The sequence below is a fragment of the Bombina bombina genome, chromosome 6 (assembly GCF_027579735.1).
Source record: "Bombina bombina isolate aBomBom1 chromosome 6, aBomBom1.pri, whole genome shotgun sequence".
Classification (NCBI taxonomy): domain Eukaryota; kingdom Metazoa; phylum Chordata; class Amphibia; order Anura; family Bombinatoridae; genus Bombina; species Bombina bombina.
Genome location: NC_069504.1, coordinates 653,919,539 through 653,935,614, shown reverse-complemented (window position 1 = coordinate 653,935,614; position 16,076 = coordinate 653,919,539). Strand labels below are relative to the sequence as shown.

General features: G+C 35.1%; 1 protein-coding gene across 1 annotated transcript in view; it reads left to right on the top strand.

Moving 5' to 3' along the window:
• Positions 1–469: 469 nt before the first annotated feature.
• The window catches only part of UNC45A (unc-45 myosin chaperone A), a 59,459-nt gene continuing 43,852 nt past the window's right edge, over positions 470–16,076 (top strand). The window contains exons 1-13 of the mRNA XM_053717712.1: positions 470–633; positions 3,275–3,433; positions 5,430–5,466; positions 5,593–5,768; positions 6,064–6,156; positions 6,242–6,409; positions 8,323–8,491; positions 8,582–8,752; positions 8,931–9,102; positions 9,626–9,926; positions 12,514–12,608; positions 12,923–13,064; positions 14,271–14,411. Coding sequence (XP_053573687.1) covers positions 610–633; positions 3,275–3,433; positions 5,430–5,466; positions 5,593–5,768; positions 6,064–6,156; positions 6,242–6,409; positions 8,323–8,491; positions 8,582–8,752; positions 8,931–9,102; positions 9,626–9,926; positions 12,514–12,608; positions 12,923–13,064; positions 14,271–14,411 — 1,848 coding nt within the window. The 5' untranslated portion in view covers positions 470–609. The remainder of the gene's footprint in view (positions 634–3,274; positions 3,434–5,429; positions 5,467–5,592; positions 5,769–6,063; positions 6,157–6,241; positions 6,410–8,322; positions 8,492–8,581; positions 8,753–8,930; positions 9,103–9,625; positions 9,927–12,513; positions 12,609–12,922; positions 13,065–14,270; positions 14,412–16,076) is intronic.

The window sequence follows — 16,076 nt, the reverse complement described above, 5'->3', positions numbered from 1 at the left end:
CCAACTTCATTGTCGTTCAGGGGCCGTTATTACAATCAGGGAGACTCTGAACTTGTTTTGGGATGTCTGTTTATAGTTATAGGCTCAAATCCAGTATGAGATGCCTCCGTGCTGAAGGTGGTTAAAACAATTATGAATAATTATAAATTGCATTAATGTAATGTATGTGTGTATAATATATATATATATATATATATATATATATATATATATATATATATATATATATATATATATATATATATATATATATATATATATATATATATATATATATACATATATACACACACACACATACATATTGATCATTTTATTTACAGTAATGTATGTGAGTGATTTAGGTTTCGCTATAAACGCTCGGCTTTAGATGTAAAGCAGATACCAGCAAGCTTTAGTGTGCAGCAAAGGGGGGTTACTTGCAGGTTTCACTCTGACAGCCGCTTCCATATTCGGTAACAACTGGGCAAGGAAAGACGCATAGTCCCAATGTGTGGGCGGGGCCTGATGGGTTCTGTAGACATCTGAATAAGAAGAGCAAGTTGCCGGAAGAATCAGCAAGGAAAGCTCGCGGTGTTGGTTGAGGCCTACCTAAGTGCAAGTAGCGAGATGGGGGAGAGCAGCCTGGATAAGGTTAGAGCAGAGAACGTTCTTATGGGCGATGCTCGGGCGAGAGCCTTATTACCGACGTAATTAATTAATTAGATTAAGCTTTTTAGCAAAGTCACTATCTGCTGTGTAGGCAAATGAATTAACTTGGTTGTATAACAGCTTAAATTGAATTATTGAAGCATGGCCAGCTGTATCTTGTTTAGGTGCTATGATGCATATATGATACACTAGACAGGTAATACAGTTAAACTATGAGGTGTTCTAAATGAGGCTTTATTCTCTTACATATATAAGGTTCTGTTTTTGTGTTTAAATAGGTGTCGCCTAAATGAGGGCATGTCTGTTGTGCTCTGCTATCTTTTTATTATTAATGTATTTATATCTGTGTTATGTCATATCAATTCATTTTTATTTTTATGCTCCCCTGCAATAAATAATGACATGAATGAATGAAAGGAGTGGAGAAAGTAGAACTGAAAATGTGTGCCTTGGGGATTTCTGGTTGGTAGGAAAACTAAAATGAGCCCTCTGAAAATGATATCAGCAGATAAAGGGTACCTTGCGATGTTACCTAAATTGGGCACTGTGGCACTGGACATTATTAGAAATTATGAGACTTGTGTGTTTAATATGCAACCCTTAAAGTGATGGTAAACCCTTCTCTTTATAAAAACAGATCCAGAATGTTAGCAATATTTTAAATGGAGTTTAATTAATCAGTTGTAAAGAAGATGCGCTATATAACTTATATAGATATGAAATTCAAATACCCAACACTCCGCCTCCCACTTCAAAGGTCAATTTTTCTGTGAGCTAAAGGTTTGAACTGTTCTCCAAACAGCACTCTCCCCGTACAGCACTTTTGTTGTAGCTAGAGTGCTGTTAGGAGAACAATTCAAACCGTTAGCGCGGGGTATTCAAATTTAAAATACAGTATATATATTAAAACGTAAGTTATATGGCATCTTCATTACAACTGATGAATTAAACTCCATCTAAAACATCCTTAACATTCCAGATCTGTTTTTATAAAGGGGAGAGTTTACCATCACTTTAAGGATTCTTACAATATTGATCTGCGGCTCCCATGGGTTATGAAGTTGAACCTCACTGATGTCAAACAACAAAACATATCCTATGTTGATGCTAATGCAATACATATATATTGTAACACATTGGAGTTTGATAGATATATAGATATATATATGTCTCCCTAAGAGTAATGAGGGAAACCAGACGTGGACTCCTTGCACACATGCCCTTAGAGTAGGGTTGCAACCTCGGCCATGTTTTCCTGGACACTTATGAGTTACACATGCTGCAGGGTGTGCAGGGAGGAACATGAATAGAGCTGTCCAGGGTCACTATGCATGTGCTGTTTAGGTGTGCAATGCATGTTCCCCTCTGCTTACCCTGCAGCATGTGTAATTCATAAGTGTCCAGGAAACCATGGCCGAGGTGGCAACCCTACCTTAGAGAGATGCGACTGCACCTCACTGACGAGGCCCACAGAAGGCCGAAACGATTGTCTGGGGTTCTTGTTTCTCTTGTTCAGAGAAGAATTGCCTGGTATTTCGGCGCTTGACTGTCATTGGGCAGGGTCAGACTGATATGCTATAGTATATTTTTCTCTGTGAAAAGGCATAATGTGCTAAAAGAGCGTGCACCCTGAGTTGCAATCAAAATGAATAGGCATGGAAGTTATTCTAGCTTTTGTTCTATCTCAGGAGTGTGTCTCTCTCTTCTGAGATGTGTGTGTGTGTATATATATAATCTGATAATATGCTTTTCTGTGTAAAGAATAGGTCCATTCAGGGTACATTTGTCTCAAAACAGCTCCTGTCGAGCGAAAATACAAGGATAAAGGTCTGGTTAAGTTAGACTGAATTTTTTTTTTTTTTTTGCTGCTGCTGCAACTAACAAAATATTTTGAAATGTTTTTATATTTTTAAAATATTTTACATTTTATGTGCTCTGAATAAACCAGCATCTTTTTTTTATTTTTTTTTTATTTTATCCTTTTTGTTTTAAAGTTCTCCCATATGATATATACACAAAATAATTAATAGTTTGAATGTAAAGGGTTGCCTGAAAATAACTAATATATAATGTGTGGGTTCCTCAATGAAAATTGCCTACAGTAAGGCTTAAATGTGTGCAGCATCTAGAAACCCTAAAGCAGCTCAACACGTGAATGGACATGGCTCAGTAGTTAAGTGGTTAAACATAGTCAGGTTAGAAGGGTATTAAAATGACCAGATGTCAGTTCTGAAGTGGTGCTTTACATCAAATAAAATGATGGAAAACTGCATGGGTAAAGTGGCTCTGATCATTTTTTCCTTTTTTTCCAATATTTGTTTTTTTTTTGTTTTGTTTTTTTTTCCTCTCGTTACACTTTTGTTTTTGTTTTTCCCTCTCCGCCTCAAATATTTTCTGTTTGTGTAATGTGTGGACTAGAGATCTCTGCTTAGAACCCAGGATTAGAAATTATTTTGCATATGATAATATAGAAAAAGAGCGTGTATATTTCACCTATAGTTATGACTACTAGAGTGCTGAATCTGTGTTGTTGTTGTTGTTGTTGTATTTTTTTTATAGAAAATGTTATCTTGTTTCAATGTTGTAAATTGATTTTACCATGACACTTTTTTACCTGCTACAGGTAACGTCTGAAAACCTACGAGAAGAGGGTAACAAACACTTTAAGGCTGGGGATTATGATGCAGCCTTATCCTGTTACACAAAAGCAATCAGCCTCTCCAATGACAAAAAAGATGCAGCGATTCTTCACCGCAATCGTGCTGCCTGCTACCTTAAATTGGTGAGTTCTATGGAATTTTGCGTCACTATACAAATTCAGGTGGCCCTCGTTTTACAAAGGTTCAATTTACACCGTTTCAGAATAACAACCTTTTTTTCCCAGTCATGTGACTGCTATTGAAAAGCATTGAGAAGCAGTGCATTTATTAAAATAGCCAGTAGGTGGAGCTGTCCGCTTGTGTTGCAGCAAAGTCAAGCAAGCTGAAATTAATCAGTTTAACCAGACCTGAGCTATCGAGCAGATTTCACAAGAAACAAGAACTTCCTGTCTGTAAATCAGTCCAGATTAGAATGCATAGAAAGAACTGTTTGCCGAAAAATGCAGGTGAAGTCTGTGTTGTGTGATTATTTTATTAGGTTTGTAATGCTGTTTAGCAAATGTTTTTGTTCATTTAACTTAGTTTAATTATATATTCTGTGTTGTGTGATTATTTTATTAGGTTTATAATGCTGTTTAAAGCATTTAAAGTCTTCATTTCAAAAGCTTTAAAAATAATGTATTAGGTGTTACTTATGACAATTTTGAGAGGGGCCTGGAACCTATCTCCCTCACTTCCCATTGACTTACATTTTAAACTGGGTTTCAATTTACAATGGTTTCGATTTACAACCATTCCTTCTTGAACCTAACCCCGACGTAAACTGAGGGCTACCTGTAAATTATAACAATAATTGTGTGTACATAGGTATGAATGTAATACAAGTCAGAGCATCTGTCATAACACAGGATCAAATAATTGCCTTTTATTGCGTAAAATAATTAGCCAAAATATTATTGTACGTAAACAGAAAAAAACAAAACGTGCGCAAAAAGTGGAATTTGGACTATCTCAAACACATTACAGTATTACCACATAGACTTCAATGGAGCACAGCAGCTGGGGAAAAAAAAACTAACACCCATACTCTCGTGCTAACCCAATCTCGTTTTAACCTAGTGTGCTCAAACTGTTATGAAAATTGAATATTTCACATTCCAATGTTCTTCACATAGAAGAATATGATCTATTTATTCTTAAATAAATATTTCTATAAAAAGCTGATCTTATATTTTAAAAATACTTAGAGCATATTCCCCTATGTGAAGAACATTGGAATGTGAAATATGTACAGTAAGTGTACAATGAAATATATGCGTACATAGACATATTTAGACATGTATGTGTCTCTGTTAAAGCCATTTTCAACAGTTTTGTTTTCTAATACCTCACAACTTTTTAAAGCTATTTTTTAAATATTTTTTATCACAGTATAACTCTACTTTTGACGTGGATTTTTTTCTGTTTTTGTGCAGCTTTTTTGTCTCGCGTAATAGTTAACCAGAGCTCTGAAGTTGTGCTCACCTAACATGCGTTAAATTTAATTGCGCTCAAGCAAACGTGTTTACTTTCAACTTTCTAGATGTTCTAGTTATGTAGTTAGCTGTGATTACACACTCTTCTCTCTGAGTGATTACTTTTGTTAATCATCCGTTTAGCTTACAGCTCAAGCTAGGAAATCTGTCAGATTTTACTTGCAGTTTGTAGACCCGTGTGTGTGTGTTTTTTTTTATATGAATATGTTTGCTGGATGTGTGCAAGTATAAACAGTATCATATATCATTCTTAAGAATTGCTCTTCAATGCTTCTTTATAAGTATATGTTTTTGTTTTAAAATAATTGTTACAGTGTGCCCACATGTGAATTAAGGTAAACATTACAATACGATCAGCTGAAAAATGTAGACACCCCTGTTATGGATGAATCCATTTTTTTTTTTTTTTTTTTTTTTAGACATATGTGTATTTAAAAGATGCTTATAGTCTGTTTTTCTCATATATACTCATATATACTGTATATAAGAATCTATTTATTACTCTGGCTACTTTGTTCATACTTTAGTATTTATTTAGAGAAAAACTATAATGCTGTTTTATATTAGGAAGATATCTTTGTTAGGGGAAACCGGTTCTTAAAAGGCAATCAAATCTCTTTTTTTTGTTTTGTTTTTAATTTAGGATAATTATGCAAAAGCCGAAGAAGATTCATCGAAAGGTAAGTTGTATGTATGTTTACAGTGTAAATGTCAGCCAAGTTTAAATTATTAGTGCAGTATAGATAACATGTAGGGCACATATATCCCCTTCCATTAATAATTGATTTTTTTTGCTTATTATTTAGCAATTGAAGTGGATGGAGGTGACGTGAAGGCACTGTTCAGACGCAGCCAGGCCTTGGAGAAGCTTGGTCAACTGGACCAGGCAATACTTGATCTCAAAAGGTGTCTTAGTTTGGAACCTAAAAATAAAGTATTTCAGGAGGCTGTGAGAAACCTTGGAGTTCGGGCCCAGGAAAAGGTGGTCATGATTACTTTTGTGGGGACTGCAATACTGCTTATAATTATTATTGTGGATAATCAATCACGAGTGGATGACATGTTGTACAGAATTTATGCTCCATGTGGCTAAAAGAACTAAGTGGTACAAGTTACTATGGTTAGGTTATGCTCCTTTTCCATAATCACATCCTCTATCTTCTGATTATATTTATCCATTAGCAGCAGAAGTTTGAAATTGATATAGTATACATATGATGCAAAATTGGGTCATTTTCCATTTGGAAAATTAAAACAACTTGTTTTGGGTTTGGCAGGTTCGACTCATGTCATCCACAGACTCTCGAGTTGAACAGATGTTTCAGATTTTACTTGACCCAGAAGAAAAAGACACAGAGAAACAACAAAAGGTAATGACTCAAGGCATAGATTATTGGTGTAGTCCTAGAGTGAGGAATAATTTGGGCAGGATGATAATGTCGTCTTTTGTTACAGGCTGCACAGAATTTAATTGTCCTAGCTAGAGAAGATGCAGGAGCACAGAAGATTTTCCAGAGTGATGGAGTACGCCTCCTGCAGCGTATGATGGAAACTAAAAAGGCAGATATGATGGTAGCTGCCATGAGGACTTTTGTTGGTCTCTGCACTGGTCATCAGTCTCGGGTAAAGTGCTGCGTTAGGCCATACTACCACTTTTCTATAACCTTCCTCAGTGCATATAAATTACATGGAAACCACACACATTCAGCTTCAGATTTTTAAAGTTAAATGTGACTACAGCAAAAAATATGGTGTATTTAATGTATTGCTTACATTTAATCAAATATATTAATTTGCAGTTATCAATTTTGCATGTTTCGTTATCATACTTGCAAAACTTGGGCCTTCAGCCATTTCTCTGATTACTCACAATTTTTATTTTATTTTTACTTTCTGGTCATGATGTGAAAGTGCCAATCAGAGGCCGTATAGCTAAATCTGTATTCAGGAAGCTGGGCATGCTTAAAATCCTTTACTTTTGCTGGCTGTTTAGAGAAAGACATGATTGGTATCAGCTATACTCACTAACGCTACTAGACCAACATGAATACAAGAAAAGAAACAGGAAGCATGTTCAGATTCCTGAATACAGGTTAGGAGAAAAGATATCTGATTCACATTATTGCCCTAAATTTAGAGAGAGACTGCATTGGCCCCAAATTTATTCTTCAGCATAACGACTTCAAACATACAACCAAAGTCACTAAGAACTATTTTAATTGTAAAGAATAACAAGAAGTCCTGGAAGTGATTAAATAATTAGATAGTTCTGTTTTAAACTACCCTTAAAGGGACATTTAAACACTGTGAGATGGACATATAAAATGATAAATCACACATATAAATAAAACTCTGCAATATACGTTCATTATTTATTTTCCCCCTTTTCCTGTAATTACTTTCTGAATTTGTGAGCTTTTAGAAATGGAAGTGCAGAACACCTGTTATATTCCGCAAAGCCATTGGCTACACACTCTAGTGACCTATTTATTATTGTCTCTAATTGACCACAGCAGAAAAGGTAACATAATTGCTGCTCCCATTGTTTTATAGACACTAAAACTTTGCACTTTATTTTTTTCAATATTTAAACAGCTAATAAAACTTTAAAAAATACATCTACATGTTATTCTCAGACTAATCTTTTCTTTGAATGCATCATTCTATCTAACATTTATTTAGTGTTTAATGTCCCTTAAACGCTTTATTGTGGTGAATATCCAATGCATTTTATACTCTACAGTTGGTATAAGACATTGGATATATATTAAAGTGAAGGTAAACTTTGGTGAATGAAAGCCCGTTTTTTAAAAATACTATTAAAAACAGGGGAGCTTTCATTCATCAAAGTTTACAAAGCAGCCGTTTTGATTAAAAACCTTTTTTTTTTCTTTTCACAGCTACAGCAGCTTACCCCTCCTGGAAATCCCCTCTTCACACCTCGGCAATAACTAATCCGGCTTCCTCCAATCGCAGTGGCCTCAGGCAATAACCACCCTGGGGGGAAAGCTGTGAATGGAGGAAGCAGGATTAGTCATTGCTGACGTGTGAAGAGAGGATTTCCAGGAGGGGTAAGCTGCTGTAGCTGTGAAAAAAATAAAGGTAAGTTTTTAATCAAAAAGGCTGATTTGTTTACTTTGATGAATGAAAGTGCCCCTGTTTTTAATAGTATTTTTTTAAAAACGGGCTTTCATTCATCAAAGTTTACCTTCACTTTAAGGGGAAAACAATTTTACAGTACACTTTCCCTTTAAATTGTGGGAAATAAAGATTTCTAACTAAGAGGAGATTCTCCACTGACCTTTGCCAGTTTACTTACACCTATAAACTTTGTCTGGCAAGCCAACCTACTTGCTTTCTTTTACTGTATTTTTTTTTTTTTTTATCCTAGTCTTTACAAAAAAACGAATGGGAGCCACTTGTAACTATACTTGATTGTGAAATGTTATTTTGTTTGCTAATATATTAATATAGAAAAAATATGTTCTCTGCCAATTAATCATGTATATTTTTGTGTTCTCCATTGGCATAACCAGACTGTGGCAATTCTAAGAGCAGTGGGCATGGAGAAGTTCTGTTCTATTATGGCAGTGGATGATGAGCCTGTATCTCTCGCAGCATGTAATCTTCTACATGTCATGTTTGATGCTCTTAAGGAAGGAATGACTAAGGACATCCGGGGGAAGGAAGGTGCAATTGTCCTTGGTAAGAAGAATTGTGTGCTTTAGGTTCTCTAATGTAGAGTTATCAAGAGTAAAATGACATATATCAAGCTTCTTTTCTGTGCTTTCAAAGATCCATCCCAGGAGCTGAAGTCTATGATCCACCATCTTCTGGAGATGCTTACACAGAAAAGTGTTTCATCACATGGCCGGGAAAATTCTCTTAATCTTCTGATAAAAGTGGTTCCTCGAAAGACATTACGTGATCTCAACAATGGCATGACCCTGTGGGTCATTGACCAAGGTAAATAGATCATTTAAAAAAAAAAAAGCTCTTTTAATTTTTGTTTTACAGTTTAACAAACTTAAATCCACTATAAACTGTATGGATCAAGTGACATAAAAAACAAACAATAGGATCAATAAGAAGACTTTTCTTTAAAAAAAAAAAAAAAATACTATTTTCTGGGTTGTTCTTTCAGGGTTAAAGAAAATACTTGAAGTGGGAGGATCTGTTGTGGAGATCCCTGGATGCCTTGATGTCACAGAAACCACTAGAATGAGTGCTTCTGTTCTCCTTAACAAGCTTTTTGATGACCTTAAATGTGATCCTGAAAGACAGAACTTCCACAAGCTTTGCGAGGATTATGTCCGGTAAAAGATTTTTAGCGGGTTCACCGTGTGATTTTACTAACCACCTGGCTAAAATTTTAGCCAGTATGAAGCTAAAATTAGCTAATGTTAAAAATGTTGTTCAATTTTTATTGCACAAATTATCATAAAATCTATTTTTGTTAAATTATGTAATTAATTTTTGCTTTGGATAGCAGAAAATTATATAATGTAGAAAATATTACACTGCTGCCACCCTGCTACTTCATAATTTTCTCTGAAGAACGATGTATATGTTATCTCCCTTTGCAAATCTGCAAACCATTATCATTTATACATAGCAAGTTTCACAGGCAAAGCATCATCTAAACTATCATAAGCTGGAACCTCAACTGTTTCTGTATTTAATTCTTAGTGTACTATGTCTTCGTTATTTTCAGATATCTTTTGTTATATAATGTGATTTATGAATAAAGGCTAAAAATCTAGCATTTAGATATTAAACGTTTCCTATCAATTTTGCTAGAAAAATAATGTTCCTTTTTCCTGTACTTTATGACCACAGGGGATGGTTTGAAGGCCATGGTATGGATGGGAAATTGCGAGCAATACAGACAGTCTCCTGCTTATTGCAGGGTCCGTCTGAGGCTGGAAATAGAACACTTGAGCTTACAGGTATCATGGAGAGTATCATATCTCTTTGTGCGTCTGAACGAGAAATTGATCAGCAGATTGCAGTAGAAGCACTAATCCATGCTGCAGGCAAAGCCAAAAGGGCCTCCTTCATTACAGCCAATGGGGTTACGCTACTGAAGGATATTTACAAGAAGAATGAAAATGATGCTATCCGTATACGTGCCCTGGTGGTGAGTAGCCCTTTTTTCTGACTTCTAAGAAGTAAATTCACATATTTACTGCCCTTTTATGAAACGTATACCTACAAGTCTATAGTAACTTCTGAGATGACCACTTCTCTTCTCAGATTTTGTCTTTTATTTTTATTTTTTTCTCTTGAATTTGTTAATCCCTGTACAAAAATATTCCAGTTGTAAAATATAGGTTTCTTTTTTTTTTAGCTTCTAGAACCCTTCTTTATTTTCCATCAACATTGTAGAAGTTCATTATTTCTTCACAGTAAATAAATTATTTTGAATTTATTTAAATTTGAATTCAAAGAAAAAACAACCTTAATAAATAAAAACTAATAGGGATTTTCCTTAAAGGACCCGTCAATACTGTAGATTTGCATAATTAACAAGACAATGCAATATCACTTAGTCTGAACCTCAAATGAGTAGCAGATTTTTTCCCCCGACAATTTTAAAAGTTATGTCTATTTCCACTCCCTCTGTAACATGTAACGGCTAATCACAAATGCATACACATACCATGTGACAGCCATCAGCCAATCACAAATGCATACACGTTTTATTCTGTGAATTCTTGCACATGCTCAGTAGGAGCTGGTGACTCAAAATGTTTAATTATAAAAAGACTGTACATTTTGTTAATGGACATAAATTGGAAAGTTGTTTAAAATTGCATGCTGTATCTGAATAATGAAAGTTTAAATTTGACTTGAGTGTCCCTTTTTAAAGGGACAGTCTACAATATAATTTTTATTGTTTCAAAAGTTACATAATCCCTTTATTACCCATTCCCCAGTTTTGCATAACCAATACATTTATATTAATATACTTTTTTACCTCTGTGATTACCTTGCCTCTAAGAACCTTCTGACAGCCCCCTGATCACATGACTGTGACTATTTATTTTCTATTGACTTGCATTTAGCATTTTTGTGCTAAATCTTAAAGGGACACTGAACCCAAATGTTTTCTTTCGTGATTCAGATAGAGCATGCAATTTTAAACAACTTTCTAATTTACTCCTATTATAATTTTTTCTTCATTCTGTTGGTATCTTTATTTGAAATGCAAAAATGTAAGTTTAGATGCCAGCCCATTTTTGGTGAACAACCTGGGTTGTTCTTGCTGATTGGTGCATAAATTCATCCACCAATGAACAAGTGCTTTCCAGGGTTCGGAACCAAACAAATAACTTAGATGTCGTCTTTTTCAAATAAAGATAGCAAGAAAAATTGATAATAGGAGTAAATTAGAAAGTTGCTTAAAATTGCATGCCCTATCTGAATCATGAAAGAAAAAAATTTGGGTTCAGTGTGCCTTTAAATAACTTTCTGTGCCTGAACACAGTGTTATCTATATGACCCACGTGAACTATCAAGTCTTTTGTTGTGAAAAACAATTTAAAAAGCATGTGATTAGAGGCAGCCCTCAAGGGCTTAGAAGTTAGCCTATGAGCCTACCTAGGTTTAGTTTCAACTAAGAATACCAAGAGAAAAAAAGCAAATTTGATGATAAAAGTAAATGGAAAGATGATTAAAATTACATGTCCTATCTGAATAATGAAAGCTTAATTTTGACTAGACTGTCCCTTTTAAGTGTATTTTTTAAACAATTTTCCATAGCTATAATTTACTCAAATAATCCCTCATTCCAGCATTTTTACAGAACTCCAGATGTTCACTTAGTCTTTTTATAATTTATATTAACTAAAACCATCTATTAGCTATTTGTAAACTAATACTTTGTATAGTGGACTTTAAATTAGAATCATAATCAAATGTTTCATTTTATTACGACCATGAAACTCAAAAGTCAATTTATGTCTAATATCAAATTGACTTTGTCCTTTTTGTATTCTTTGTTGAAAAGTATACCTAGGTGTAGGCTCAGAAACAGCAGTGCACTACCAGAGGTAGCTGGTGATTGGTGGCCATGTACATATATGCCTCTTTTCATTGGCTCACCAGATGTATTCAGCTAGCTACTAATAGTGCCTTGCTGATTTTTAACTGCCTTTGCAGAGGTTATATGCAAGCACGAGTGCAATAATAAAATGCTGTAATTTTATATCCCTTAAATATGTCTTTTATGCAGATATATATATATATTTTGGAGTAAAGTAGGGTTTGGCCTCTAAAGGCAGTGGTAGATTTTAAATAAAGGGAGCAACATAATTAAAATATATTGCAACATTGAAGCAGTTCTATGGACTAATTCTTAAAAACTCGCCGGCATTGACAAAAATGATCACCTAATTTTACTGAACATTATATTGTAAAATAAGTGTATTTTCTTATCATGATGCATATTAGTGAACTATCTTAATGGGATACACTGTTCCTAAGGTAAAAGTTGCCTTTAAAACAATCCCTGAGGGGCCTCATAATACTGACAAGGTGTCTTTATAGAATTTCGCTAGACCAGAGAGCTTTAGAGATTAGGCCCTGCAAGCTCGGGGGAATTCCAATATTCGGGTCTATAGACATTTTGAAATACATTTTGCAGATTTTGTTTCTTTTGTGTTCTCCCTCTATGCTTCTTTGATAGTACCACTTATTATTGGCAACTAATCCTTTCCTTTTAGGGTCTCTGCAAGTTGGGCTCTGCAGGAGGGACGGATTTCAGCATGAAACAGTTTGCAGAGGGATCTACTCTGAAATTAGCTAAGCAGTGTCGCAAGTGAGTGTTTTATCGACTTTTGTAACACACACACACACACACACACACACACACACACACACACACACACACACACACACACACACACACATACACACACACACATATACATACACACACACACACACACACACACATACACACACACACATATACATACACACACACACACACACACATACACACACACACATATACACACACACACACACACACACACACACACACACATACATACATACATACATACATACAGACATATATATATATAGAAGAAGGGAAACAATTTTAGATCCTTGCATGTTTCTTTATAGATGGCTGTGCAATGAGACCATACAACCGAGCACAAGGCGTTGGGCTGTGGAAGGGTTGGCTTACCTGACATTTGATGCAGATGTTAAAGAAGAGTTTGTAGAAGATAAATCTGCTTTGCAGGCTATGTTCACGCTCGCAAAGGTAAGGTATTATTAAAATATTCCTGTGACATTAAACTTAAAAAAATATATATCATGCATTCAAAAGAGTTGCAATTAAAAATGTTAAAATATATTTTTGCCATGAAAAAGGATTTAGAAAAAGTATTTACATGTTTTCACATCAAGGATCCCTAGGGGCCAAGCCATGTTCATAAGCTTATAAGTTCCCACAGCTCTGTTTGTGCAGTTGAGCGTCAACAAACATGGAATACAAAATGTGTTTATTCTGGCCAGGAATGTGTAGAAATGTGTAACTCATTTTAAAAACACTATTTTATAAGGGCAACAAAGAAAAAGAAATGTACCTTGAAATCACTCTTTTTAAATTGTGAAACTTAAACTCAAAATGAATCTGATTGAAATTCATTTTTCTTGGCCATTTTAAGCATGTTAAAGGGATATGAAACTGAAATATTTTCTTTTGTGATTCAGACAGAACATACAATTTAAAAAAAAGTTTCCAGTTAACTTCTATTATCAAATTTGCTTTGTTCCCATGGTATTTGTTGTTGAAGAGGTGTCGGGAGCACTACATGGCAGGAAATATTGCTGCCATCTAGTGCTCTTGCAAATGGATGACATTCTTGTAAAACTGCTGCCATTTAGTGCTCCAGACACGTGCACGTTTCTGAGCTTATACCCCTGCTTTTCAACAAACGATACCAAGAGAACAAAGAAAGTTTGATAATAGAAGTAATTAGAAAGCTGAATCATGAAAGAGAAACATTTTGAGTTCCATGTCCCTTTAATTTTAAAATGAGATGAAATTATGTAAAATTATTAATTAGCACATCATTAATTGATATTAAAGTTTGAGTGATAAAACTGGCATTTAAATATATTTGACAGCCAGTAATATTGAATTAGTTAGCTGACATATCATACATGCATCCTCTTTCTTACCATTTCCGTGTATTTAACTAGATTTTCCCATTTATCTCTTACATACAGTTTAAAAAAAAATTGCTGTAGCACAGCAATAAAAATTTCAATTATTATCTTAATTGGTCATCATAAGGCAACATTTCAGGCACATTGGCTCAAGCCCACTATTTTAGCATGTGATGATAAAACATATACACTCCACTTGACCCAGGCACAGTAACATTAGATAAAATAGATACATATAAAAATATTTATAACATAATATACTAATCTCATTTTAATTTCTTTGTACCCTATAAAGTCACAGGACAAGACTGTGTTATTTGCTGTCGCTTCCACTTTGGTGAATTGTACAAATAGCTATGATCGAGAAGAAGTGGATCCACAGATGTTGGAACTGGCAAAGTATGCCAAGCAACATGTTCCAGAGGAGCACCCAAAGGTATTCATAGTATTCAAGCCATTGTTGAACCTATTTTTCTTTTTTTTTTTTTTTTTTTTTCTGAACTGTTGTGGTATTGTATTTAAACCATAATTGCTGAAGCTATTTTAGACTTTTTTTTTTTGTGGAGCAACAATTTTATACACTTTTGGAAGACTTCTATAGGGAGCACAGTAAAAGTCATGTCTGGCCCTATTTGAGCGCTAAGCCGACAGAATGCAAAAGATCCGCTTCGCTTAAGTAGTGCAGTTCTTCATTTAGTCCTGTGAGATATATATATATATATATATATATATATATATATATATATATATATATAATTTTACATAGATTCAGTTTGCACCACTTCATTCATCCAAAACCCACTCATTTGCATGCCCTGATTTGTCAAAGTGTCAGGACCTACTGTGCTCAGGGGGGGGGGATACATTTATTTAAATAGTTACATGAAGGAAGAAAATATATGGGCCTGAACAGAACCCACATAGAGTTCCTTTTGTACGGCACCAGAGTTTAAGGTTACTGTCTCACTAACTAGTAACATCGGGTAAAAATAGAGCTCCCCATGAAGTTCCCAAATGTAACTGACAAAGAAAGTCAATAATTATATCGCAATCTGCAAAAAGATTCTACTTATACATTAAATTATACTTTAATTGCCACCAGAAATTACTCAGAGGACAAAATATATAAACGAACGTGGGCCCACTTATAAGATTGGAGGTTAACCTGAAAGTTCATCAAATAATAAAACATTCGTTTCAATAATCCCGTCACAATTGTATTCAAAATGTAAGTTCAACATAAAGATGATAATCTCTGTTAACTCAAATCTCTGATAGTACTAGGGCAATGTTAGAACGTTCTTTTCCAAGTGGGAGAAAAATTAAAGGCTCATTGCTCACAGGACCAGAATCGATAAATACAACTTATACTGATTGAGCACTTACAAGAGTTCACCACAGGTAGGTATACCAATACAAGGAGCGCTTCACGATACCCCAAGGTATTACGGCTGAACATAATGAGGACCTCTACCTCGCTGGGTGGAAAATCACATCTATAAACGCCATATTCACATTGAAGTCTTATTTCAGCTCCTACCTTGATTGTAGTATTCCTCAACGGCTCACCTCTGTGTTCTCTTGGGGAATGCCGTAGCTGTAATCTCTGTTGATCCTGTAGTGCGTATCCTCTCATGAAGTGTCCCACCGTGAGGGGCCTCCAACAACGTTCACCGGATACACAGCTTGTGGTCGAGATACAGGCATGCTCGCGGTGGGACACCTCATGAGAGGATACGCACTACAGGACCAACAGAGATAACGGCTACGGCATTCCCCAAGGGAACACAGAGGTGAGCCGTTGAGGAATACTACAATCAAGGTAGGCGCAGAAATAAAACTGCAATGTGAATATGGTGTTTATAGGAGATGTGATTTTCCACCTGGCGAGGTAGGCATCCTCATTATCTTCAGCCCTAATACCTTGGGGTATCGTGAACCGCTCCTTGTATTGGTATACCTACCTGTAATGAACTCTTGTAGTGCTCAATCAGTATAAGTTGTATTTATCGATTCTGGTCCCGTGAGCAATGAGCCTTTAATTTTTCTCCCACTTGGAAAAGAACTTTCTAACATTGCCCTAGTACTATCAGAGATTTGA